The sequence below is a fragment of the Rhinolophus sinicus genome, linkage group LG14 (genome assembly GCF_036562045.2).
Source record: "Rhinolophus sinicus isolate RSC01 linkage group LG14, ASM3656204v1, whole genome shotgun sequence".
Classification (NCBI taxonomy): domain Eukaryota; kingdom Metazoa; phylum Chordata; class Mammalia; order Chiroptera; family Rhinolophidae; genus Rhinolophus; species Rhinolophus sinicus.
The window spans coordinates 54,787,785-54,812,826 of NC_133763.1; the positions used below are offsets into that span (position 1 = coordinate 54,787,785).

General features: G+C 54.7%; 2 protein-coding genes across 8 annotated transcripts in view; both read right to left on the minus strand.

Annotated features, from left to right (window-relative positions):
- Positions 1-3,196: 3,196 nt before the first annotated feature.
- Positions 3,197-23,828, minus strand: LOC141568456 (SLAM family member 9-like). 7 transcript variants are annotated; one of them, XM_074318531.1, is made up of 9 exons: positions 18,774-19,068; positions 18,145-18,276; positions 16,960-17,056; positions 8,946-9,323; positions 7,516-7,638; positions 7,122-7,418; positions 5,678-5,812; positions 5,406-5,497; positions 3,197-5,137 (listed from the first exon to the last, which is right to left on the minus strand). In XM_074318531.1, exons 3-9 carry the CDS (start codon positions 17,030-17,032, stop codon positions 5,045-5,047), a joined length of 1,191 nt encoding a protein of 396 aa, XP_074174632.1. In that variant the 5' UTR covers positions 17,033-17,056; positions 18,145-18,276; positions 18,774-19,068; the 3' UTR covers positions 3,197-5,044. The 7 variants fall into 7 exon arrangements, with proteins under 7 accessions (XP_074174632.1, XP_074174633.1, XP_074174628.1 ...); XM_074318532.1 differs by lacking the exon at positions 18,774-19,068 and adding an exon at positions 18,431-18,677 and having other exon boundaries at positions 18,145-18,211; XM_074318527.1 differs by lacking the exons at positions 18,145-18,276; positions 18,774-19,068 and adding an exon at positions 23,634-23,828.
- Positions 22,824-25,042, minus strand: part of FCRL5 (Fc receptor like 5) — a 66,635-nt gene continuing 64,416 nt past the window's right edge. Inside the window, exon 19 of the transcript XR_012491587.1 lies at positions 22,824-23,209. The gene's annotated coding sequence lies outside the window, so the exon portion shown is untranslated. The remainder of the gene's footprint in view (positions 23,210-25,042) is intronic.

The window sequence follows — 25,042 nt, forward strand, 5'->3', positions numbered from 1 at the left end:
ATTGCAACGTGACCACCACAGTAAAGATGGTTAACCCTCCATTCTCTCCAGTAATTACCATGGTTTTTCGAGTGTGTGATAACATTTAAGATCTACTGTCTTAATAACTTTCAAGTATATAATACAGTGGGTATGTTAATCACAGTCGCTGTGCGATACGTAGTTCCCCAGAACTTACTCATCTTCTCCGTGGAACTTTGTGCCTCTGACCAGCATCTCCCCATTTCCTGCACCCCAGCCCAGCGACCGCCTTTCTACTCTCTATGTCTGACTTCAGCTTTTGTAGATTCCACATATGTGAGAACATATATTTGTGTTTCTCTGTCTGATTTATTTCACTTAGCGTAAGATTCTCAAGATCCATACACGTTGTCACAAAAGACAAGATACTCTGTTATCGCCGATATATATGTATCTGAATAAGATATACAGAGGGTGCCAAAAAAGCGTATACACATTTTAATAGATGTTATCTATGCTCAAGCAGTAGTTCCCCATAATCAGAAGTGTCTAGACCTGCTGGTAACCACTTTGAGCACCTCTTGTCATTGCAGAAGTCAAAAGTGACCATATATTGAGTACTGCAATTTTAATACAGGTTTTTCCTTTCTTAAAATGTGTGTGTATATATATATATATTTGGCACCCTCTCTATATATCTGTGCATTTTCTTTATCCAGTCACTTGTCAATGGACATTTAAGTTGCTTCCACATCCTGCTATTGTGAAGATGTCTTTTTGAGGGCCGGCCCGGTGGCTCAGGCGGTTAGAGCTCCGTGCTCCTAACTCCGAAGGCTGCCGGTTCGATTCCCACATGGATCAGTGGGCTCTCAACCACAAGGTTGCCAGTTCAATTCCTCGACTGCCCCAAGGGATGGTGGGCAGCGCCCCCTGCAACTAAAATTGAACACAGCACCTTGAGCTGAGCTGCAGCTGAGCTCCCGGATGGCTCAGTTGGTTGGAGCCTGTCTTCTCAACCACATGGTTGCCAATTCGACTTGCGAAGGGGATGGTGGGCTGTGCCCCCTGCAACTAGCAACGGCAACTGGACCTGGAGCTGAGCTGTGCCCTCCACAACTAAGACTGAAAGAACAGCAACTTGAAGCTGAACAGAACCTCCCACAACTAAGATTGAAAGGACAACAATTTGACCATTGTTCCCCAATAAAGTCCTGTTCCCCTTCCCCAATAAAATCTTAAAAAAAAAAAAAAAAAAAAGATGTCTTTTTGAGATGGAGATTTCACTTCCTTGCTGGGTCATACAGTATTTCTTTTTTAAATTTTTTGAGGTTCCTCCATCCTGTTTTCCATAGTGGCCGCACTGATTTACATTCCCACCACAGTGCACAGGGGGATGTCCATAGACGGAACACACCACATACTGGGGAGCTGCCCCTGCTCCCACATCTGCTGGTAGCTCTTCAAACGTTCCTAGCTTGAATATTTGAATTCAAAAACTCAAAGTCACCAGAAAAATTCAAGACCACATGAAACACGCCCTTGCCTCCACTACTGTTAATAATAACTTTTACTACAAACGCACATTGTCTTAAGGGATTATTATTGGCTAGGGTTGTATGAAGCCATCGTGAATTTACTCAAGTATTGTTCATTTCGTGGATACAAATATCTCATATTTCTATATATTTTAATTATTGGAGTACACTTTAATATGTACAATCACAAATTAGTAAATATACCTATGGTGGGATTGCCAGCTCAAAATCTTTTATTTTTTGTAACCCTGCCATGAAAAGTTTCTAGAACATCGAATCTGACTCTTTCTTTGTCCTCTCCACCTCCCAATGACTCTGAAGGTAAACACCTTGTTTTTAATTTTACTAGTGCCTTCCTATAAATTGATAAAACAGAGTTTGAACACATTTTCTCACTAACTATAGATGTTACAAGTAGAATGCTATATATTTCCTTTCCTATATTCACTGAGAATTGAACATTTCTCTCTCTACAACTTTCCAGTGTTTTAAATATATATATATATATAGTTTTTAGCTATTAAATCTTGTATACTTCTTGTCTTATTTTCCAGAAATCTGAAAATATTTGCATTACAAGTTTAGTTCTCCAGCAGCTTGAGAGGAACGTGCTAAAATGGGCTCACGCTCAAGTTTCTGTAAGAAAAAAGAAGAGGTTTAATGAAGGATTCTCACGTACTGAGACTGAATTGCATCTGGAAAATTCCAGGAAAGTGGAAGCCAGGGACACTTAGGCTCTACATTGTTCCTTCATTTTAAAGGAATGTTACGATAGAATCTGTGACTATTAGAAACACACTTTGCTGCTAATGAGAGAGCTCTAACTGTGGGGACCTGAGAAAATTATGAGCTTGTTTGTCTCTTGTGTCCAGAAGACATTTGTAGGGGAGAACTGCAGAGAAAAAAATGGTGATTCTGTGAAGTGTCAGGGTCCCAGGCTCCTTGTATTTTTCTGGTCCTTGCGTGTGGCTCCCATCGTCAAGGTCACTGAAATGTGACCTTGGCTGCTGGAATGCCAGCCATCACGTCCCCGTTCCAGACAACAGAAAGAAGAAAGGAGGAGACGGGTGAGACAGCTTTCCCTCAAGTCCCACCCAATGACTCTGCTTACATTTCATTGGCCCTCCTTGTCCTACAAGGGAGTCTGGGAAATGTCAGTTTTTAGTAGGCTCCTCACTACCACCTAATACACAGTTGGGAGGAAGAGGATAGAGAACGGGTAGGAAACCAGCAGTGTCAGCCATAACACCCTTTGACATGTTTCTTTGAGCAAATATACGGCTTTCCTCCTGTGAAGATCAATTCCTAAAAGTAGAATTTCAAGATCAATGTGAATTGTACACTTACATACTGACAAATTGCTCCCCAAATGGCTGTGCATGTTTACATTCCCACTGACAGTGCACGGGAGTTCCTGTTTTCCCACAGTCTTGTCAATACGGGTCACTGTTATCCTGACTGATAGGAAAAATGGTTTTTTGTTTCATTTCCTTTTCCATGATAATTTGTGAATTTGAGCACCTTTAACAAATTAACTTGCTGGCTTGACAAACATAAGTTGTCCAAGAAAAAGACCTCCCCTTTCTCTCCCATCCGTGCCCCTTCTCAGCCCCATCACAACTGCCCCAGACGAGACTTGGCTTACAGGTGGTGCGCAGGGCCGCACATGCATAAAAGCTGATTAAGCCAATACAGACATGTTCTGTGACGCCACTTGGGGAAGCAATTTAATTTTTTTCTGGACACGGTAAAATACACATGAGGAGGAAGAGGCCGAGGGAGATGCTTGCTGACCAGTCATGAGGGCTGGGTGAGGCCGCACAGAGGCTGTTTATGATTCTGGGAAGCTGCTGACTCAGTTCCCATATATGAAAACTCGTCACGAGGGGCTGTCTGGTTTGTCCTGTGAGGGGAGGAGTGGACGTGGCCGAGAAGAGGAAGAATGTCAGCTCCGTTCCTGCTGACATTCTGGTTGATCCGTAGCGTTGCACACTCCTCCCGCCTAAATACGCAGCCGAGTTTGAGCTTCACCCCAGTAGAAACCCACCATGCACCACTGGGCAATGGCGCCCTGTCAGTCAGTAACACGACAGGGACTCCATCTGGTCCTGTGTTTCTCGGGATGCTCATCTTTAGGTAACTCAGGTGTCAGCTCATCAAACTTGACTTGAGGCCGACTCTCACAGCCTGTACGATCCAGTGCCATCTTGTCTCCAGTAACTTGTGAGCCCTCTGTTCTCAGTCTCCCCACTCCATGCAAAGTTTCCCGATGACTCAGACCTATTTGCATTCCCTTGAAATGAGCCACTGGAGCGGAGCATAAATAAGCCCACTGCACGTCTGGAGGTTGTCATAAGAGGACGCACAGGGCATAGCGTCGGCCATCTTGTGGGCAGTCCCCTCACTGTCCTTCTGACAAGTGACGCCCCCCTCAGAGCAGGAGTCCAGCCTCTCAACTCCAGTTACTTATCTCATGTTTTCTTCATGCCTGTCTGCCTGTCTCAGCCTCTTTGGAATTTTGGTGAATAAAATTTTGTCCATTTCATTACATCGTCTCAGAAAATTATTGGTAGCTCCTTGCTAATTCCCTCCATTGATGGGAAAGAAGACAAATCACAACATTCACTGTGGCTCTAAGCTCCTCTGTCCTGTGTAATATCTCACTCACTAATTTTTCTAATGAGGGGGCAATGCTACTCTCTCTGGGACACTTTTAATGTCATGTAACCTCATGGTCCTTTATGGCTCTGGCGCTCTACTCAAGGGGACCAATTCATCGAATCTGAATTACTTTTCCAACTCAGCCAGGAGGTGCTGGGGGCCAAGGTGGGAAGTGTGCAACTATTCTGATCGAATCTGGCAGCAATTCAGTTTAGAGCCGCTCTCCTAGCACAGGTTCTGCCTGTTCAGAGCCAGGGACCACCCTGGTGTCATGCTCCTCCTCACCGGAGGTCAGCATCCTTTGGTGAAAGCCCTTCCTCTTACAGGAAAAACAGAATCAGCAGTGTGACAGCCTGAGTCTTTCCCTTTGCCTCTCCCCGTTCAGCCACAGTCAGTCACTGGGACACCCATCGCCCAACAAAGAATCCTCTGCCCAGCACAGGAGGACCCCCGGGAGAGCCATACATCAGTACCTCTGAGGGCGAGTGGTTGGGCCTCGTGGACCTGCAGAACCACCGGAGCAGCGGCGGCGTGGCCCATGAGTAGAGGACCCAGGAAGTGTGGTGGTGACCGAGGCCTGAGGCTGCAGGAAGCACGAGAGCAAGCCAGGCACCCTCTTCTCTGTGCTCTTTCTGTGGTGACAACCCAGTGACAGTGGCCCACCCAGCAGCAGAGGTGCCCACATCCCCAGAGATCCCATTTCTCCCAACAGAAAAAGTGCCACACGTGCCATCGGCCATGTGTGACCAGGGAGCTAGGGCGCAAGGATCAGAGTCATGCCCATGGGGCAGCGGGAGCTGGAGCAGAGCTGGGAGAGGTCGTGTGCGCAGGCGTCCTGCTGGGAACGGAGGCATCCTGGGAGCGCTGCCTTCTCCTGCTTCTCCCACTTAAATGACCTTCGCGGCCTGTCCTGGCCTGTGGACCTCACTGTAGATAGTAGTGACAGGTATCTTTTCTTCCAGAGGTTGCTCACAGACGCCCTAGGAGGGTAACACAGGGGGTACCTGGAGCAGCTGAGGGGTCCCCAGGGGCATGGGTGGAAGCAGTGCTGCTGACATGCCTGGGAAGGCTCTCCCCAGGGCCCAGGACGACACTGGTCCTGCTGTAAACTCTCTCACTTAGTGAGTCGACTCGCCAGGAGGAGTTAAGGGGGGCAGAGGACCCAGAAAGGGCAGGTGACTGGGCTTCACAAGCCCACGTGGGACACAAGGACCTGGGGGCCCAGGTGGCACAGCTCCCAGCTCTCACCTTGTCCCCTCCCTCCTGAGATTCTTGCTGGCTCAGCTCTGCATAGCAGATGTCATCCTCACGGACCCGACGGCCATCCTCCAGTCCCGCACCTGAGTCACACACAAAATAAAGCTCAACTCTGAGCCTTAGAACCCTGCACACCCCCACCACCATGGATGCCAAGGCCATGGCCACACCACCCACCCCTGTGCAGGGAGAAAGGGACAAAGGGACAAAGGAAGCCAAATGCGTGAGGGGAGGGGTTGGCCTGAAGGAGATGTGCAACCTGCCTGTTCCAGCCTCCGTCTCCTTCTTCTTCCCGTGTATCTTCCAAAAGTAGAGTCCGGCTCCCATAGTCAGCAGTACGGCCATGACAGCACCTGCAACGCCTGCCATGTGGCGACCAATGTGCTCTCCCTGTGAATCTGTTTCCCTCACACGGAGAGAGTGAAGAAGGTTAAGGCAGAGAGAATGTGAGGTACCCATTGCCAAAGGGAGGAAGAGAGAGAGCAGGTGGAGACACTGCAGGTCCTGGTTCAGAAGCCGAGGAGGGAGGAGCAGGGCAGGAACAGAGAGATGACAAGGGATGGTGTGGGCCCCGCGGAGCTCATCACCCACACGGAGGACAGAAAATACCACACGAGGTGATGGGTAACCTGGGTCTGGAGCGAGTAGGAGTTTCCCAGACACTCTGGGTGGGCACAGCACTGCATGAAGGGGGCACCCTGGAGAAAGCCAGCCCCTGGGAGTTGCCAGCACCCCTGGGGCAGGCAGCACAGGGAGGGGCAGGGATGATCGGGGGTCCCGTGGGTCATGCTGAGTGTTGAAATTCACCTGGGACAGAGATTGTGGTGTGAGGAGAGGGTGATGGGTTTTACGCGATGCTGACACATCAGAGCCCCTCAGAGGGTGGAGGATGGTTCGAGAGGTGAGGCTGCACACGGGGCACAGGTGAGTCACTCATTCAGTGAAACACCGACTGAGAGCCAACGCGGCCAGAAGCCCTGCTTGGCACAGGGAGCCAAGGAGGACAGGGCATCCGGGCTCCAAAGGAGACACATCCACACACAGGGCTCTGCCACCCAGTGTGGGGCATGACGGCTCCTTGAAGGAGGTGACGCCTGAGGGCAGGACAGGATGGCAGCCTCATGGTCTTGGGCAAAGGAGAACCAGGAGCCCTTTGTTCAACCTCATTAAGAGCCGAGCTGGAAACCCAGCGAAGGGCCCTGTGTGACAGTGTGGGTCACGAGATCACCACGTCAGTGGCGCCTGAGGGAAATCTGACAATAAAATATGTCAAGAAATTAGGATTCATGAAGGAGGGCGGATGGTAAAGCACAGACTGTCCGCAGGTCACAGCCTGAATAGCAAGATGCCTTCGGGAAGCGTGAGGTGTGCAGGGTGTGAGTGACGTCAGAAACGGGGGTGGGGGTGCCCACCCTGAAATCCCACAGGGAGCCCTTGGAGACCAAATCCCACGGGTGACACAGAAGATGACACGATCCACTTTCTGTGTGCATTAAACTGCTCTGGATGATGGTGGGGGAGGGAGGACGGCCCCTCCTGGGTCAGCAGGGAACATGTGGGGAGGAAGGCAGGACGGCGAGAGACATCTAAGCGCAGGAACAATGGGCTGAGACTCTCAGTGCTCTGTATGTGTGACCAGGTGGGAGGTGAGCTGTGACCTGCAGGGACCGCAGTGCTACCTGCACCTTCCCAGGCACATGTACTCACGATGGGCACAGACGTCCCCCAGGGTGGTGGTGGCCATTTTCAGGTCCACCTGGTTGCTGACTGCACAGGTGAGGCTGGTGTTGGGCTGCTCCAGGGGCAGGCTCTCAGCCAGGGGCCAGGTGCTGGGGCCTGGACCCAGGGTCCCTCTCTGCTGCCACTTCCTGGGGATGTCACTGTGTCGCCAGGTCACATTCAGGTCATCCAAGGCCCCCTGGGCTCTGCACTCCAGGGTGACGTTGCACCAGTCTGCTGAGATGGACAGTGACTTGGCCTGTATCTGGGGGAGGGGCACCGGCTCTGCGGGTGGGAGGGGGGAGAAGGAAGGCTCAGGTGGGGGGCTCTTCACAGTGTAGTTCTCACCCAGTCTCACGAGCGCTGCCGTCCTCCCACTTACGAGGGTGAGAGCGTTTCTCAGGTAAAGCAGAATTGGCCAAAATACACAGCAAGCGCTCATAGGGGGGAACCGTGGGCTGAGGCCAGATGTGATTCCACCAGACGGAGCCAGTCTTAAACTCTCCTACAAGAAAACAAAGCCTGGACCCCACCTACCCAAGGCCCACTGTTTCCACAAGTTGGGGTGTCTCCTGGGAGGTGCACAGTGTGGCACAGGAGGACTGGCCCAGGCCAGGGCTGAGCTCTGCGTCTCCTGCTGAGGTCACAGGGGACAACTCGGTCCATGGCAGAGAGGAAGCTGCCAGCTCTGGGAGCCCAGGGAAAGGCCCGGGCTCTCGCAAGAGACATTTGAGGGAAGGGAAGTGGTGGTGACGAGGAAGGAGCGCTGTCAGCGTGGTTCGGACACGCCACTGACCTTGAGCTCCACACAGGAAGCCAAGTGACAGTCATATGGGGACTTCAAGCTGCAAAAGCACTGGCTGCAGCAGGATGTGCCCTATGAGGGAGGTTCTCTGGGGAAAGAAGGAAGTGGCTGAATGAGCATAAGAGGTGTGGCCGTGAGAACTCTCCCTGGGGCGCCCGGAGGCTCTCTGAGCTGGATGTGGGTGTCAGTGAGTGAGGCTGCCCTGGGCAGGAGCAGGTGAGAGCGGCGGGGCAGGGAGCGCTGCCTACACCTGGGTTTGCAGCTGTGATGGGCCCAGTAGTGGCCCCCACGACATCCGCGTGGTAAGTGTCAAATCCTGTGAGCATGTTCGTGACACACAAGGGAGAATTAAGGGAACAGAATGACCATTGCTAACCAAGTGCAGGACAATAAGGAGATTGTCTAATGTCTGGATGGGACCCGGAAAGCCCAAGGTCCTTCATAGTGGAAATGGAAGGAGAGGGTTCAAAGGACGCACATGAGAAGGACGAGAGCCACACTGCTGTCCTGGAAGATGGGGGACGGTGTCCCCATGCCAGGGACGCGGGTGCCATTGGGACGTGGGAACGGCAGGGTTTGCTCCCCACAGCCCATAGAAGGGCAGCAGCCTGGCCACCTCCCTGCCTCCCGCTCAGTTGTGACCTCACTATGGCCAGCAATATAATGAGTCTTTGGATCTAAGCACAGAGCTGTCATACTTGTGACAGCAGCACAGAAAACGAGTCACCAGTGAATATGGCTGAACTGATTCCTCTAGAGGCAGAAGTGCTGTGGGGATAATCCCCCCACCCCCCCGTTCTGTTCTCCGTCCCCAACACTGCAGTGACTGCACCCCAGGTGTGAGGTCAGGTCTGCTCTGCACTTGAGCTGAGCCCACTCACCCTGAATCACGGGAGCAAAGAGAGACTGAAGGCGGGGTTCCGGAAGGAGACCCCGAAGGAGGCTAAGTTACACTTGTAGGGACCAGAAAAGGAGGTGGTCCCGGGAGGGTGGGAGGTGGCACGTACCGTAGACAGACAGCTGGAACACCTGGGTAATTCCCTTTCCTCCAGTGAAGCTGGCTTGAGCCCGGTACTGCCCACTGTCCTCACGGGTCAGGTTCTGAATGAGCAGGGACCTCATGCTGGGCACACGGACCCTGTGCTTGTACTTGTCCTGGAGGCTGACCCAGGTTAGTGGGTCCCCACCGCTGCCCACTCGCAGAATGCGTCTGTAGGTGATGTCGGAGCCAAACCTCCACTCGATCTCCTCCAGCTGAGCTTCTGGGTCTCCTTCTAGCTCCTCAGTCACGTTGAACCACACGGAGCCTCCTTGGACCCTCTCCAGAGAGATGTGGGCTCTAGAATCCGCACGTCTAGGACTCACGGGCCCAATGCAGCAGACGCCTAGGGCATCGGAAAAGGGAGACGTGAGGATGAAGGAGGCGACCACACAACCCATCTTCCGGGGAGACCCACCAGGGCTCCCCCTGGAGTGTCGGGAGGCAGCCTGGTGCAGGGAACGTGAACATTCGGAATGCAGTCCTGCTGTAGCAGGAGCCGCCCCGAGCAGGCCACTCGCTCACCTGCAGCCCTGCAGACCCTTACCTGCCTCACACTGACAGGTGACGGAAAGGAGATCACGGACCGTGGCCCCCAGAACATATCTCAGTAACAAGCGCATCTGTACAAGGCAGCTTCTAGAGTGGCTCTGTCCCCTCTCGTGGTCACACTGTGTGACCCCCTCCCCTGGGGTGTGGCTGTACCTGGTGACTGGCTTCTAAGGAATGGAGTGCAGCAAAGGTGATGGCTGTCCCCTGGAGATCAGGGTCACACAGCACTGGGCCCGCCTGCCCGTCCGTCCGTCCATCAGTCAGTCCTGCACTCTCCTCTCCTCCACCCTCTGCCCACACTGACGAGCCAGCTGCTCTGTGCAGACCTCCTCATGCCAAGGAGCTGAGGGCAGACTCGGGCCACCGCAGGGCTGAGCAGCACCCTGGGCCAGCAGCCCCAGGAGTGCATGCCACGGCAACCGTGAGGGAGCTGGCAGCAGACCCCTCCCCGTGACCCTGGAGGCCCAGCCAAATTCTATATTTTTGTCTGAGAGACCCTGAGCCAGAGGATCCCATAGAAGAGCCTGGGTCCTGCCTCACAGAACCGTGACACTGCACACGGTGGAGTTTTCAGGTACTAAGCTTGGGTAGCAGCGCCCACAGCAGGAATAACCGGGACAATAACAAAGCTGCTTCTTTCTTTTTCTAGGCAGCCTAGTGGTCAGGATGGGCTGGGCGGTGCTGCGGTAACCATGACAACACCTCTGGGTCTCAGAACAGGGAGTGTCTGTCCCACATCACATGTCCCATGACCCAGGGAGGGAGGGGTCCTGGCACCAGGGTAGAGGCTCCACCACCTGGCAGCTGTGCCCCATGGAACCCACAGTGTTGTCACTGGCTCTCAGGCCCACAGACGTCAGGGGGCCAGGAGCACCACATGTGGTTTCACTTGTCACTTCAGAGGTAGTGTCATCCCTGCTCACGCTTTGTGGCCACACTAGTGACAGGGCCCTGGGTAACTGCCAGGGACTAGAGGACGTGCGGGAGGAAAGGATCATCTGGTGAGGCCACTGTCCCTGCCACCAAGACAGCACTTCCCCAGCCAGTCCCCTTCCTCTCAGATGCCTGAGAGCCTCTGTCCTTCCTGGGGACCCGGGGAGGACAGGACAGGACCAGGGGACCCACCAACCTCATCCTGAAAGGAAGGACAATCTGCTTTCTTCAGCAGGTCAGGGGCCGCCGGGGAGGGCGCTGCCTGCTGGGGACACAGCTGTCCCTGCAAACCAGGGAGTCCTCTTGGCATCAGCCTGCGTCCTGCTCACCTGCCCTTCCTGGCTCTCCCTGGGGGCCGAGCGCAGCTCATGCCAGTGTTCACGTGGCCAAGTATTTCAGGCATCTGTCTGCATTCATTTAACCACTAACTTAATCGGGCACGTCCTCATCTCCTCAGCTCCCCTCACAGGACTGGGGCCCTGGACCTGACAATGTGGGGAATCCAAGGCCAGAGGCCTTTAGGGCCTGCGGGGTGGTGGGGGGAACAGGGGCCTGGTCAGTCTGTTCCTGCCTCCGGCCACCATGAGATTTACAGGTCTTCACTCATCAGCTTCCTGCCAGCTCCTCACAGACCCTCCCCAGTCCCTTCCTGCCACATGTCCCCTCAGGCACCTCAGGGCAGGAAGAGGCCTGGAGCAGATGCTTACCCACCCTGACATACAGGAAGGAGTCCCCTACGTGGCCCACAGAAGGTTGACAGACAAGGGATGGGGGCCATAGTGTCACCAGGTCCCTGTGAACAAGACAGGGACACAGCACCATGACCCAGCAGGTCCAGCAAACAATGCGATGGCCCAGCAGGTCCCAGGACACAGCACCATGGCCCAGGAGGTCCCAGGACACAGCACCATGGCCCAGCAGGTCCCAGGACACATCACCATGGCCCAGCAGATCCCAGGACACAGCACCATGGCCCAGCATGTCCCAGGACACAGCACCAGGGCCCAGCAGGACCCAGGACACAGCACCATGGCCCAGGAGGTCCCAGGACACAGCACCATGGCCCAGGAGGTCCCAGGACACAGCACCATGGCCCAGCAGGTCCCAGGACACATCACCATGGCCCAGCAGATCCCAGGACACAGCACCAGGGCCCAGCAGGTCCCAGGACACAGCACCAGGGCCCAGCAGGACCCAGGACACAGCACCATGGCCCAGCAGGACCCAGGACACAGCACCATGGCCCAGGAGGTCCCAGGACACAGCACCATGGCCCAGCAGGTCCCAGGACACAACATTATGGCCCAGCAGGTCCTAGGACACAGCACTCAGCCTGACTCTCACAAGAACCATGTGGGCCCAAATCTGGAATTTGGACCTGTCAGCCTCCAGACTGTGAGACAATAAACTTCTGCCTAAGCCTCTGAGTCAGTGGAATCTTGTCGTGGTGGCCCCAGGTCCTTTGAGAAGGCGGCGCCCTGGGGCAGATGATGACCTGTCAGGTCTCCCAGGAGCCACGGCCGGGCTCTTGGCCAGCAAATCACTGAGGTGTAAGCGCTGGCGTGAGACCCACCTGGGGGCCGGCAGCCATTCCTGGCTGAGTGATCTTCAGGCCGGTCCTAAGCTAAGCCTGGCGTCCCCACATACGGACAGTGGGAATGAGGACGGTGGTCGTGACGGGGCTCCTGCAGGGTTAGAGGGAATGGTCCACAGAAGACATTCAGCAGGAGATACTCGGCTGTTACCACGTTACTCTGGTAGCATCTACCTGCCGTGGAATTTTGGGTCTGTTGGAGTTGGATGCTTCCACTGCCTGGTGCAAGAGGTATGCCCCCTGACCCCTGACCCCCAAACATGCTTTGCAGTCCCTACATTTCAGCCGCTGTCAGAGAGCAAGTGTCTAGTGACCCTCAGATGACCCACAGAGGTCCTTCCCTTTCCCACTGGCAGGCACCATTCCTGTGTGTCCATCGGAGGAAAGGCAGATGTGTACAAGCACACGCATGTACCTATACACACGAGGACACACGCCACACGCACCCTCTGCCCTCTGACTTCCCTTGTATTCACCCCTGTGGGAGCCCACCTGTGTCTGTACACATGGAGGGGTCTCGTTTAGTGGCCGCACACTGTTCCATGTGCCCCGCTGGCATCCACTTCTAAGGGACACTTAGCTTGTTTCCTGTACACATCACCATGGCCCAGCAGGACCCAGGACACATCACCATGGCCCAGCAGGTCCAAGGCAGCCTGGAATGTGAGTCTCTGCACACGTAGGTGTGTTCATGAGGCTAGGTCATGGGCGGGGCCAATGGTGGGAAGGTGTGTACATATGAACTTGTCACAGATTTTGCCAAATTGCCCTCCAGAGGCTGTTCTTACCCACACTTCTATGGATAATGTTGAGATTTCCCTGACACATAACGATCAAGCTTTTGTTCCTTTTGCCTAATTGATCAGGGAAAATTCTGTCATTGTAATTGAAACATGCATTTCTCATATAAGTGAAGTCAATCATTTTCTGTTATTGCCATTTTGTAAGCTCCTTTCTGTCACCTGAATGTCTGCGTATCTCCTCTTCTTCTGTTTTCTTTTCCTATTAATTGATGGGAGTTAGACATATTTCAAGAAGACGAGCCCTTTCATGGTTTCAGTGACTGTGTTTACGTCTTGGATCCACTGGAAACTGACTTAGGCGGGAGTCTAGGTACCTAGCGTAACAGTCAGAGCCTGGGCTTCAGCGTCAGAGCTTAGCATTGAGTCAGGTCCTGTTTCCTGGCCGTGTGGACCTGAGCAGTTACTGAGCCTCCCGCCTTCAGCTTTCTTGTCCATGGAATGGCAATGATCACAGTGTCTCCTGACGTAATTATCGACAGGACTTAAGAAGAGGAGCACACTCAGCACCGTGCTCCATAACTGCCCTGCTAATGTGAGCTGCTCTCATTCTTAGGACGATGATTCTTGCCAAGCATCCCTGGGATCAGAACCAGACAGTCCCAGGTCCCAGGGTGCAGCCCTTTCCTCTCCACCACTGGCTGTCTCAGGGGTCTCCCCGGGGTGCAGGGACAGGCTTCACAGAGTCACAAGCCCGTGGGTCCCATCTGCCAGGTACCTCAAATAAGCCAAAGTCCAGCCGGGACCTTCCCGTTTACCAAAGCCCTGAGGTGAATGCAAATTAATCCCTGTGTCAACAGCAGCTGCTCCACAGCCCCTGCCAACCCCTGTGTCACCAGGGAGGTACCTGCACGTCTGTGCTGCCAGGGAGAACAGTAAGGATGGAGGAAGGAAAGGTCCAGGCCATCCCAAGCAAGGTCTGAAAAGACTGATATTACCTACTCTGTTTGGTGTGGCGTCTTCCCCATTTCTTCAGGGGTTTCTGGTAATTATATATATATATGTGCTCATGTAAAACTATTACGGGGGTTATGGAGTTTACTCAAAAGAGTCTGAAGTGTGTCTCCTCCCTCGGGTAAGTACGGTTAAGATGTGCACCTCCAGACTTGAGCTGTAGACAGAAATACTGGAAACCCGCGTGAACACAGGACCCCGCAGACTCCTGATGGCCTAGAAAGGGTGGCTTTGACTCTTACTCTGAGCTGACTGTCACATCCTGCTGGTCCCTTATTAACTAACGGGCAAAACAAAAGTAGTTTGGAAGACCTCTATTCTCCATCATGATCAACACAGTCCGTGTTCAGCTAATGTGAAAAGGCTATGTTGGTGCAACAACGTCAACCAGAGGGGAATGTGACTTCCAGTGTCTATGTGGCACCTTCCTGAGAGATTTTCACCAGTAAATCTGCCCAAAACAACATTTGTCTTTTTGTCCCAAGTGCCACTAAGAGGGTCTGGACCTGGGGAACAGGAAGGAAGAGCTGGTATTTCTTGCTAAACAGAGAGGAACTGGAAACTCTGGCCAAAGTGGTCAGCGGTTTCTGACACGCACAGCTGTGGCGAGGTCCCTGAGGGGGTGCGCAAACCACACTGCCCACCCTGTGGGGGCGGACAGGGTGTCGGCCAGCAGGTGGTCAGCGGACTCCGTGCCAAGGCCCCTCTCAGGAGCAGAGGCAGAGACAACAGAGGGCAGGTGCAGGAGGCCAGGACAGGAGTCCCGCTGCCTGTGAGGGTCTGACGAAGAGACCGCTGGGCAGCCAGGGGTCTTCTCCTGGAGGGCGCCCTACACAGGCTCACCAGCTATTAGTTTCTGTCGGGACACAGGGATAGGACAGGACAGGAAGAGACAGAGGAGACCCTGAAGACCCACAGGAGAGTCCTGTCTGGGTAGAGCCATGATTCAGAATGTCACAGCTGGGGGGACCTTAATGGGGTCACAGAGGAGGAGGCGGCCTGTGGGTCACCTTCCCCAGGAATGGGGTCCCATAGGGCACAGCCAGACCGGGGGCCCTGGGCTCCCGTCTCGCAGCCCAGGGTCTCTCCCCTGCAGAGACCTGCCCACCAGTGGTCTCCCTTTCCCTGCCCTTCCCAGGACCCTTCCCTCCAAGTTCATCCCAGCACTGTCACCTGGTCCCCAGGATCCCAGCAGGTCCTGCAGTCTCATCCTCCCTGTGAAGCAGGGCCCGCTGTGACCCCCATAGTAGAGGCCTGTCCGGTCTCCGACCTCACCTTTCTATGACCTGTAGCTTAACAATACATCACCCCTACAGCTCGAGCTCGGATGTCCCGTCCCAGTTCCCTGCCTTAGAAAATTACCCTGAGACTTATGACTGTGCCCTTATGCCTATGGATCACAGTCTCTGTGGTCTAGCGTTCCTTCCAGGCTTCTCCCATCATTGTTCCTGGGCTGCTGACGCCACCAGGGAACCACGTGGCCAGAGGGAAGGCTCCATGCAGACCCCAGAGCCACCACACAGCCTTTAGAGGAACGCCCAGGGTTTCCCTTAAATACCTCTAAGCCGGTCTGAGAACGTGGAGGCAGTTTTTGGAGGTGGTAACCCGCTGCCCTCTCAGACCACTGGTGCTCTGACAATAAACGCTATTCTATGGCCCAGCTCCTGTTGGCCTATTGGCTAAGCAGGAGTCCCCAACAAGGGGTGGTGCCTGTCCCCCCCTCCACCCCCCAGATTTCATATCTTCTCTTTCCTGGGAAAGGGGAAGTAAGAACCTAGAGCGGTTAGGAGGGTGGGGACGTCTGGCCAGCTGAGGGCTACGCAGCTGCCCAGCCAGACCCCCATTTGCTGGAAAGGAGGGAACTAGCAACAGAGGGGCTCAGCCTCAGGCTGCAGGAAGGGTGGTGGCCCGAGCTGTGACAAAGGTGAAAGCGTAGGAGAAAGACACCACCAAAAAATGTAATCCTGAAGACGAAGAAAATAAAGCTGGGTGGGTGCAGTGGTAAGCAAGTATGCGTAAAAACTCGCGTAAATAATATAAAATTTACGAACTGGAAAATCAACATAAAAATCTCTCTCTCTCTCTCTGTCTCTCTCTCTCTCTCTCTCTCTCTCTCTCTCCCTTCCCTAGCTCCTTCTCTCCCTCCCTCATAATCTTCCAACCTCAGGAACTACAGAGAAAACTCTGTGTAATTTAACATATTTCTTCAGTTAATAAAATTGAAGAGAAGAGAATGCCTGCATTTTACTGTTGATAGAAATTGACCGAATGCCTAGCAAAGCAAGACATCCTGTTTACAAAAGCTCTTTCATCCATTACATTTCATAATTTGCATTCATGCAAAACAATAAAAGCCTTGCAACCTTCTCCAGAATTTATAAATCACTAGGTCTTATATTTTTCTCATTCGATTTTATTTCCTTTCTCTGTACGTAAACACATAACCTTCAATAGTTATAAATGTCATACAGATCTGGTCAGTCTTTCTTTCGGTTCTCCTTTTTGTTAATCCTTTGTCTGCCCTGCCTCTGCCTGCTCTCTCCTCCCCGTACACTCCTCCTGGAGCTCTCGTAGCGACCTGCTCCTGCTTCCTTCCTCAGTCTCCCCATACTCTCATGGCTGGTGAATATACAGACTCCCTGGGATTTCGAGGGCTGCTGTTCTGTTTACAAAATTAGAACTACATCGTCTCTGTGTCCTGATCTGGCCCAGGAAGCCCCCGAGCGTGAGGTTGTCCCTGCAGCTCAGACCGGGGTCCTACTGTGAGAGGGGGTCTGCTCCACAGGACGGCTGCAGAGGTGGTCAGGTCCCCTGTGAGGTCCAGGCGGGTGCCCTGGGCCCCTCTGCCCCCAGGAGCCAGGCTCTGGGTCTCCATCCCTCCCCGCAGGCTCCCCTTGTCTGCCCTGTTATTGCAGAAACAGCCTCTCCTCACTGGGAAAGTTTCCCTCAGTGCAGCCAAGGCCTCCTCAGCTCAGGTCTCCAGCCTCGTCACCGCCCAAGACCATTTTGTTTTTCTGTTCACCCAGGGGCTCACTTGCTAAACTGTAAGCGTCGGTTCCTCATTTTGTTTCCAAAGACATCATAGAAGGAAAGGGGACACTGCCACCGGCTCTGCCCCAGGACCCCCTCCCAGGGAGCCCGCCACTCACCCAGGAGGAAGCCGGCCAGTCCCAGGAGCCAGGAGGCCCAGCGGAGGTGGGGGTCTTCGCAGGAGGCCCCCATCACGGGGCACCACAGGCTGTCCTGCTGCAGAGGAAAGATGAGAACAGCAGACGGGGAGGAAAGCCCGACCGCAGGGCAGGGCGGGCACTAGTTGTGGGATGGCAGTTCATATTCTGCTCGAACCCCCGCAGTAAATCATAGCAGGACAAGGTATAACCAACCCTCCTCTGATATGCCCTGAGGTGTAGGGACAGGCCTGTCGCTTTGTCACCCGGGCTCGGTGGCCTCACACCGCCACCCCGCTCCACTGGAAACTCCTCCCCACACCCCTGGGTGGACAGCTGTGCCCAGGCAGCCCCGCCCCCAGTGTCCGCCTGTGGTCAGCTGTTACCACCAGGGCAGTCCAGGCCTGTCCTGTGTGTTAGCTGTTCTGTCTGTTCTCCACTGAAGGAGTGAAATTCTCTTTGACTTCCCACAGACTTCAACTGTCAGTTGCCTAAGTAAGAAGCTGTGAGCAAGAACAAAGGCCATCGTGGGACGTGTCGAGTCCCCACATCCCTGTGACAACACTGGCGCTGGCCTGTTGCTGACGAACGTGGTTTTCTCGGGCCCCCGACATGGGAAAAGCAGCCCCAGGAGCTGCCTCACAGCCATTTCCCCAGAGCCTGTGCCAGCCCTGCTGCTGCTGTCACAGGGGAGGGGACCGAGGGGTAGCCACGCCTGGCACAGCCTGCGACTGAGGGTCCGGCCCTGGCCTCCCCCCCACACTGGGCGCCCCTCATCATCCAACAGCCTGCTCCCCTGTCTTCCTAAGTGGGCAGTGCCACCTCCACCCCACCCCCCATGGAAGTTCCCCAAGGCTGGGCCGGCAGCACTGGCCCCACAGCCACGCACAGAAGGCACTCAGCTCCCTGCACGCGAAGCCCATTTTATGGATGTGGAACCCGAGCCCTAAGGGAAGTAGGATGTGCAGAAGGTAACCCAGCAGCCGGGATCAGGGTCTGGACCCCAACATCACAGCTGCTCTTCCATCCTGCTGGGCGGCCTCAAGTAGGACCCCTGAGCCAGCCTGTGTGCCCCCTAAACTGCTCTGCAGCTCCCCAGACAAGAGAGTATTCAACACACCCTGCCCCCCGACACCCACTGCCCACCCTTAGAAATAGGGAAATTACCTCAGAAGGCGCCCCAAGAGTCCATGGTCAGAAACCCTGACACGGAGTCATAAGCCGGCAGCTCTCCCTTGTGGACGGAAAAGGGGACACTGAAGGAACCCTACAAGCTCAGGGGGGCGTGCTCTGTGGGCCCTACAAACCCAGAGACCAGAGTAACCATACAGGAGGGTCGGAGCACAAAAGTTCCCAATTCAGAGGTGGTCACATCCTAGGACTGTAGCTTCCTGACAAAGGTCAGTCTTTCCCTAAGTGACACTATTGCCTTTTTGCACCAAGGATAACAGACCTTTGAAAGGACAGAGTAATCTCCTTTTCCAGACCCCTCAGGGCGAAACCGCCAGCGCCAGCACCAGCCCACAGACCACAGAGCCCTCGCTGTTATCCTGTCCCCCACATGCCATCTCCATGTGCTGTATGTTATCATCTGTCCTGCACCCACAATGGGAAAGAACTGTGTGTCTCTCCCTTTTACTTTTCATCCAATCCCAGAGATCCCCGCCCTCTTTGCTTCCCCCCCACCGCCCTAATCTACCGCCCATGGATTCCATGTAACCCCCTCAGTCTCCTCCTTGGATTCTAATGTGTGAAATAAATTGTAAAACGGCCGTTCTTGGGAGCATTTTCTTAACCTGTTGAGATTTTGCTTCAGAAAACTGAGGTCACTGTGGCTCAAATGAACTCTCGGAAGCCGTTTCCTTAGGACGTTCCTTTGTCCACACACTGACTCTCAGGGGCAGGGGGCGTCTCAGTGTCCCCATTCCCATGTCCCCACGCCGCTCTTGAGCGCCCTGTGTGAGAACAGTTTGGCTCAGAAAACATTTGTTTGGGGTTTGGGGAGGCGCCTAAAGAGAACCCCTGAGCAGCTCCAGTGGGGGGAGCGCCAGACAAACTGCTTGCTGGCAGAAAACCAGGGACTTTTCCAACTTCCTGAGAGCTGATCTCATTTGCCACATTCCTGTCCTGTGGCTGCAGAGCCAACTCTTCCCCAACGCCCCCCACCCTGCACTGTCCAGTCTAACTAAAAGCACTTTCACCTGTGACAGGCAGCCGCCATCATTAGGGTCACCTTCCCACTTCACAGGGGGGACTGGGGCTCCAGACAGGTCACCCAGGAAACCCCAAGGCCTGGGAGCCAGGAGTGGCAGGGTCTGCACTGGAATCAGGAGTCCCGCCTCCCAGACCAACGGTCTTCCAGATGTGAGTCCCTCTCAGGGCAGCAGTGACCCCACACGGGAGCTCTGGGCCTGAGAAGCCACACTTGGGGGGTGGGGGGTGGCCAGGCCCGTCCCAGAGCAGCCTCTCGCCTCATTCTCACGGCCCAGGCAGAGGAACCAAGGCCTGTCTGTGGCTACAGCCCAGCCCCGCTGCGTCCCCAAGGCCACCCTTGTCCAACCACAGCCGCTTCCCCTGTGCTCAGTGCGTCACAAATGGCCAGACCTGCAAAGGCTGGAGGCCTGACAAGTCTCAGCCGGTCTCCCAGCTGCGCCGGGACTGTCACCGCCCAAGCTGGAGGCTGGTGCCCCTGCCTCACCCCTGGGGCATGCACACTGCTCCTGGGGTCCCCGTCTGGCTTCCAGGAGGTCTTCTCTTAGTTCCAACCCTCCCGTCAGTCACACCAACCACTGGCCCCTTGAACCTGGAGAAGCTCTGGGGGTGGGGGTGGGGGAACCAGCTCCTGCCCCGGCCTGGGCCCAGCTCCAGGCAGGGTCCTGTCATCTGCGGTGACATCGGCCTTTGTGTGGGACTTCCTCCTCACAAGGCCCCCTCTCAGCTGCTGGCTGCTGGCCGGGTCTCAGCATTTCTCACCCAGCACAACCGCTCCCCACACAGGCTCAGGCCTCACCCCCCACCGCCCCCACCGCAGGGGGAGGGCGGGCTCTGTGGGTCCCTGTGAGACGCCCTGATGGGGGCAGAAGGGGAGGGAGAGCCCACCCTCAGGCTGGTGCAAGTACAGGGCTGTCACCTGACAGTGGGCGTCCTGTGGTCTCACGCTAGTCCCGGTGCTGCCTGTGCGGGCGCTGGGGTGTCACACATGCTCTCCAACAAGACAAGCCTCTTTCAGCTTAACTCCATGTGGCAGCTGGGACTGGTTTCTATTCAGCAAATATTTACTGAGCACACCTGTGCCTGGTCACCCACAGGGACTTCCTCTCCTGGCCGGTCACCACCTGCTGCCACTGAGCCCGAGGCGTCTGCACAGCAGCATGTCACCCAGCACCTCACCCTGTGACACTGGGCCCCCGTTGGGCACATTTCCAGCACTGCTCAGGGAGCTAAATAGCCCTAGACCCTCCCCCGTCAGAGGGAGAGTCTGAGCCTCAGGGATTCCAATCTGAGAACTAAACGCAGAGCAGGCGACTCATGGAGATCTGACCCCCCCCCAATGCTGACAAGCAGGCTCTATTGAGTAGAATGTCAGTGACTCATTTGTCACAAAGTCTGAGGACAGGGGTCAACCAGGGACCCATGGCACCCCCTTCCTGTCAACAAGGTCTCACCAAACAACAGGGGGCTTGCTGGGCACAGACCTCACTGGACAGAGAGGGCGCTATCTCCCCCTCACTCCGGGACTTCCTCACATTTCCTAACCCAACTGGAAGCACGTCTGTGGTGGCAGGTGGCTGTGACTCGGTCCTTCCAACGAGGACAGTATGGAAAGGGAGCAAGGAACGCACAGCAGACCAGCCTGACCAGCAGTCCTCCAGCCAGGTGCCGGAGTCAGCACCAACCGTGATGTCCTGCCATCGTGCGGCCCTTTGGTGTGACAATAAGTGCGCTTTCTTCCATGTTTGTCCTCCCCCCCAAACCCCCAACCCCCATCTACTCACAAGGGAAATGTCAGACAAATCCCGACAGAGGGATGTTCTACAAAACACCCGACGAGGGCTCTTCAAAGCTGTCATGACCACAGGGAAAGTCTGGGAAACCGTCACAGGCCAGAGGAGACGTGACGACCAAATGTACAGTGGTGTCCTGGGTGAGATTCTGGACCAGAAAGGACGTGCGGCAAAAGTGAAGCCATGTGACTACAGCATGGGCGTTCCTTACAACATATCGACATTGGCCCATTAACTGCAGCAAATGCTAAAGGTGTCAGATGTGGAAACAGCGGAAGCTGCATGTGGGGCGGATGGGAACTCTGCTATCTTCACAGTTAGTTTCTAAACCCAAATCTTGTGAAACATAAACTTTAGCTTTTTTATAGTGTTACCCCTCCTGAGCTCTGTGCCTTCTGAAAGACGTGTAGGCGTGTGCACAAGGCCTGGAATGACCTCGTGTGCCCCTGTCCCCGTGTGCACAGGACCACCTGTCTCCAAATGAGCTGGTTCCCTCTGCCGGAGCCTTGACCGTGGACCTGGACTGTGTGGGTTCTGTCCCCAGGCCTGGTCCCAGCTGCTTACTCAACATCCATTCAGCCGATACGTTCTGAGCCCACCTTGGTGCCAGGCACGAGCCAGAGGCTCATAACGCAGGGCGGAAGCAGTGTCCGTGTTCCCTGCCCACGTGGAGTCCACGGCACAGACGTTAAACAAGGACACGTTAACGGGAAGGGAAAGTGCAGGGTGGGCAGAGGGGGACATTTAAGGGCAGGGATGGCCTCCTTCTCTGAGGAAGGGTGTAGGGAAGAGAACTTGATGAGCACCTACTGTGTGCTAAAAGCCCACTGTGTGCTAAGAGCTGACTGAGAGGGGATGTGCGGTCTCACGGACAGCACCTTGGAGCAGGCAGACAGCAGACAAGGAACAGGCCTTTGCAACATGAGCTCATGTGTGATGAGTACTGGGAAGACCCTAAAGGCAGGGCAAAGGGACAGCACGTGACGAGTGATGGGCTGAGGGGCTGAGGGGGTGAGGGGGTGAGGGCCAAGGTGTGGGGGGCTGGGGAAGCAGCTGGTTTTGGTAGAACAGTAAGCCAGCCTCTGTCAGGAAGTGGCTTCTGAGCAGAAACTGGAATGCAGTGGAGGGTGAGCCCTGCAAAGCTCTGGGGGGAGGGTCCGTGGGGGGCACAACAGAACAAATGGGGGGGAGTACCTTGGGGGTCCTAGCAGGACAAAGGGGGAGGGTCTCTGTGGGGTGGGCAGAGCAGGAAAAGGCTCCCAGCTGGAGCAAGCCGGACCAGAAGACAGCTCTCCCTCCAACTGAAAAGTTGGCATTCTCGTTAGTGTGTGCTGTGAGTTTAGCAATCACACACATTCATATCGCCTCTCTACTGTCAGGATGGGACATCCCATCACCCTGAGAGCTCTCTGTGTCCCCTCGTGGTGACCCCCCCCCCTTGCCCCGGGGTTGTGTGCTGGCCCTGTGGTCTTGCCTCACGGAACCTCATTACAATGGACTGGTGCAGGCTGGAGTGTTCCAGGCTCCCTGCACTTGGCATGTTGCCTTGAGGGGCACTCGTGCTGCATGTATCAGCCATTTGCTTTTCTTTGCATTGCTGAGCGGGGTTCCGTCGTGTGGAACGCGTCCATTTTGTTTATCTAATTCCCTGTTAAAGAATATTTGGATTGGGCAGCTGGCTGGCTCTGTTGGTTAGAGCGCAGTGCTCATAACACCAAGGTCCCCGGTTCGAGTCCCACATGGGAGAGCTGCGCCCTCCACAGCTAGATTGAAAACAACTACTTGACCTGGAGCTGATGCATCCTGGAAAACCACGCTGCTTCCAGAAAAATAATAATAATAATAAAAAGAATATTTGTTTTTTTTCCAGTTTTTGGTGACTGTAGACACAGCTGCTGAAAACACCCACATGCATTTGTGTGAATGGGACTTTCCATGTCACCTGGGTCAACAGCAGGGGTGGGATGCTGGGCCGTGCGCCTCGCTTTGCGGGAACCCGCCGAGGGGAGGAACAGCGCTGAGAAGCTCAGTCCTAGACTGTACCAGGACTGCTGGGCCGGTGCTGTCATCCCGACAGGGTGGGGGGTGACAGAGTGAGTAGGACGAGGGGGGACCCAGCCCCGGTCGGAATGTCCCTGGTGCAGCTCCTATGTGGTCAGGCCCCTGCAGCTGCCCCCACTTAGGGTGCCGATGCCTCACTGGGCCAGGACTCCAGGCTCACACCTGCCCTAAATCAAAGGGGTGAGTTGTTAGAAGCTGGGGGGCGGGGGGATGGGGAGAGAGAGAACCACCCCACTCATCAGAATGTGCACCTTCCTTCTCAGGGCCATAGCAATGGGCTCAGACACCCTCGGGAGCAAGAAGGGAGCATGAGGCACGGCAGCTGGGAGAATGAGGTGCTGGAGAGGAAGAGGGGGAGACCAATACCAGACAGATAAAACCCCTGCACAGCGTAAGGAGGGCCTGCTCCCCTCTCTTGGCTCAGCCTGTCCAGGTCTCGGAAGTGCACTCACTTTGACTAACAAACTCCTTGCTCTCCTACGCTGCACAAACTGTCTCCTGACTGAATTTTCTCCTTCAGGAAGACCAAAGCGAGGTACCACGTCATTCCCGGTAAGAAGGCCTCTTTCCAGGTGAGGGTACTAAACCCACCTGGCGAGGCAGCTTGCCCGAGGTCCAGGTAGACCCCGGGCGTTGGGGCTCGTCCTCTCCAGGTACCTGGGCTTCTGCGCCCACTGGCTCGTCCGCCCCGCCCGCCGGCCGCCTCTGCCTTCCCAGCCTCCCCCAGCGCAGGCAGCTGCAGACCCCGCCTCTCGGACGCAGTTTCTCCATCAGGACGCTTTCCCGATGTCCCCGCCCCCGCTGCTCACCACCGCCCCAATTAGCCGAGGCCGCCCATGTGTGTGCCACTGCCGCCTGTGCCCTGGATGCCAGTTCTGGCGCTGGCAGAGCCACTGGTCCCCACCGCTGCCCCTCCTGGCCCGCTCCCCGGAATGCCAAGGCCGGGAGGAGGCAGGCGCAGCGCCCCCAGGTGGTTATTGGATACCCCGCTTCCAGGCCTGGCACCAGCCTGGGGGCCCGGTGACACCTAGTGGTCCCTGGTTAGAACTGCGGCTTTTGTTGGAGTTTCCAAGCACCCTCTCCTGCACAGTGAGTATGTTAATCATTGTCGCTGTGCGATGCGTAGGTCCCCAGAACTTACTCATCTTCTCCGTGGAACTTTGTGCCTCTGACCAGCATCTCCCCAATTCCCACACCCCAGCCCAGCGACCGCCCTTCTACTCAGTCTATGAGGTCAGCTTTTGTAGATCCCACGTATGTGACAACATATATTTGTTTTTCTCTGTCTGACTTATTTCAATTAGCGTAAGACCCTCAGGGTCCATCCATGTTGTCACAAAAGACAAGATATTCTTCTTTCCCATGGCCGAACCATATATATATGATATGTGCACATTTTCTTTATCCAGTCCCTTGTCGATGGACACTTAGGTTGCTTCCACATCCTGCTATTGTAAATAATGTTACAATGAACATGGGAGTGAAGATGTCTCTTTGAGATGGAGATTTCACTTCCTTGGGATAAATACCCAGAGGAAGAATTGCTGGGTCATACAGCATTTCTGTAATTTATTTTTGAGGCCCCCCCATCCTGTTTTCCATAGTGTCCGCACCGATTTACACTCCCACCAGTAGCGCACAGGGGTCCCCTTTCTCCACATCCTCCCCAACACTTACTGTCTCTTGTCTTGGATTATAGTAGCCATTCAAACAGGAGTGAGGTGGCATCTCAGGTGGTTTTGATTGGCATTTCCCTGATGATTAGGGCACTTTTCACCTGTTGGCCATTTGAATATCTTCTTTAGAAAGCTCCCTATTAAAGTCCTCTGCTTATTTTCAATCGATCATAAACATTTTTGTGTAGTTCCTCTGGGTATGTTTTTCTGTGCATTCAAAATAACATGAAACAAGTTCTTTTAGATAAAGTAATGGTTTCCAAAGGGTGTTATGTGAGGTGATCCATTGTGGTCTCAGAAGAAAATAAAAGAATGTCTATTTAT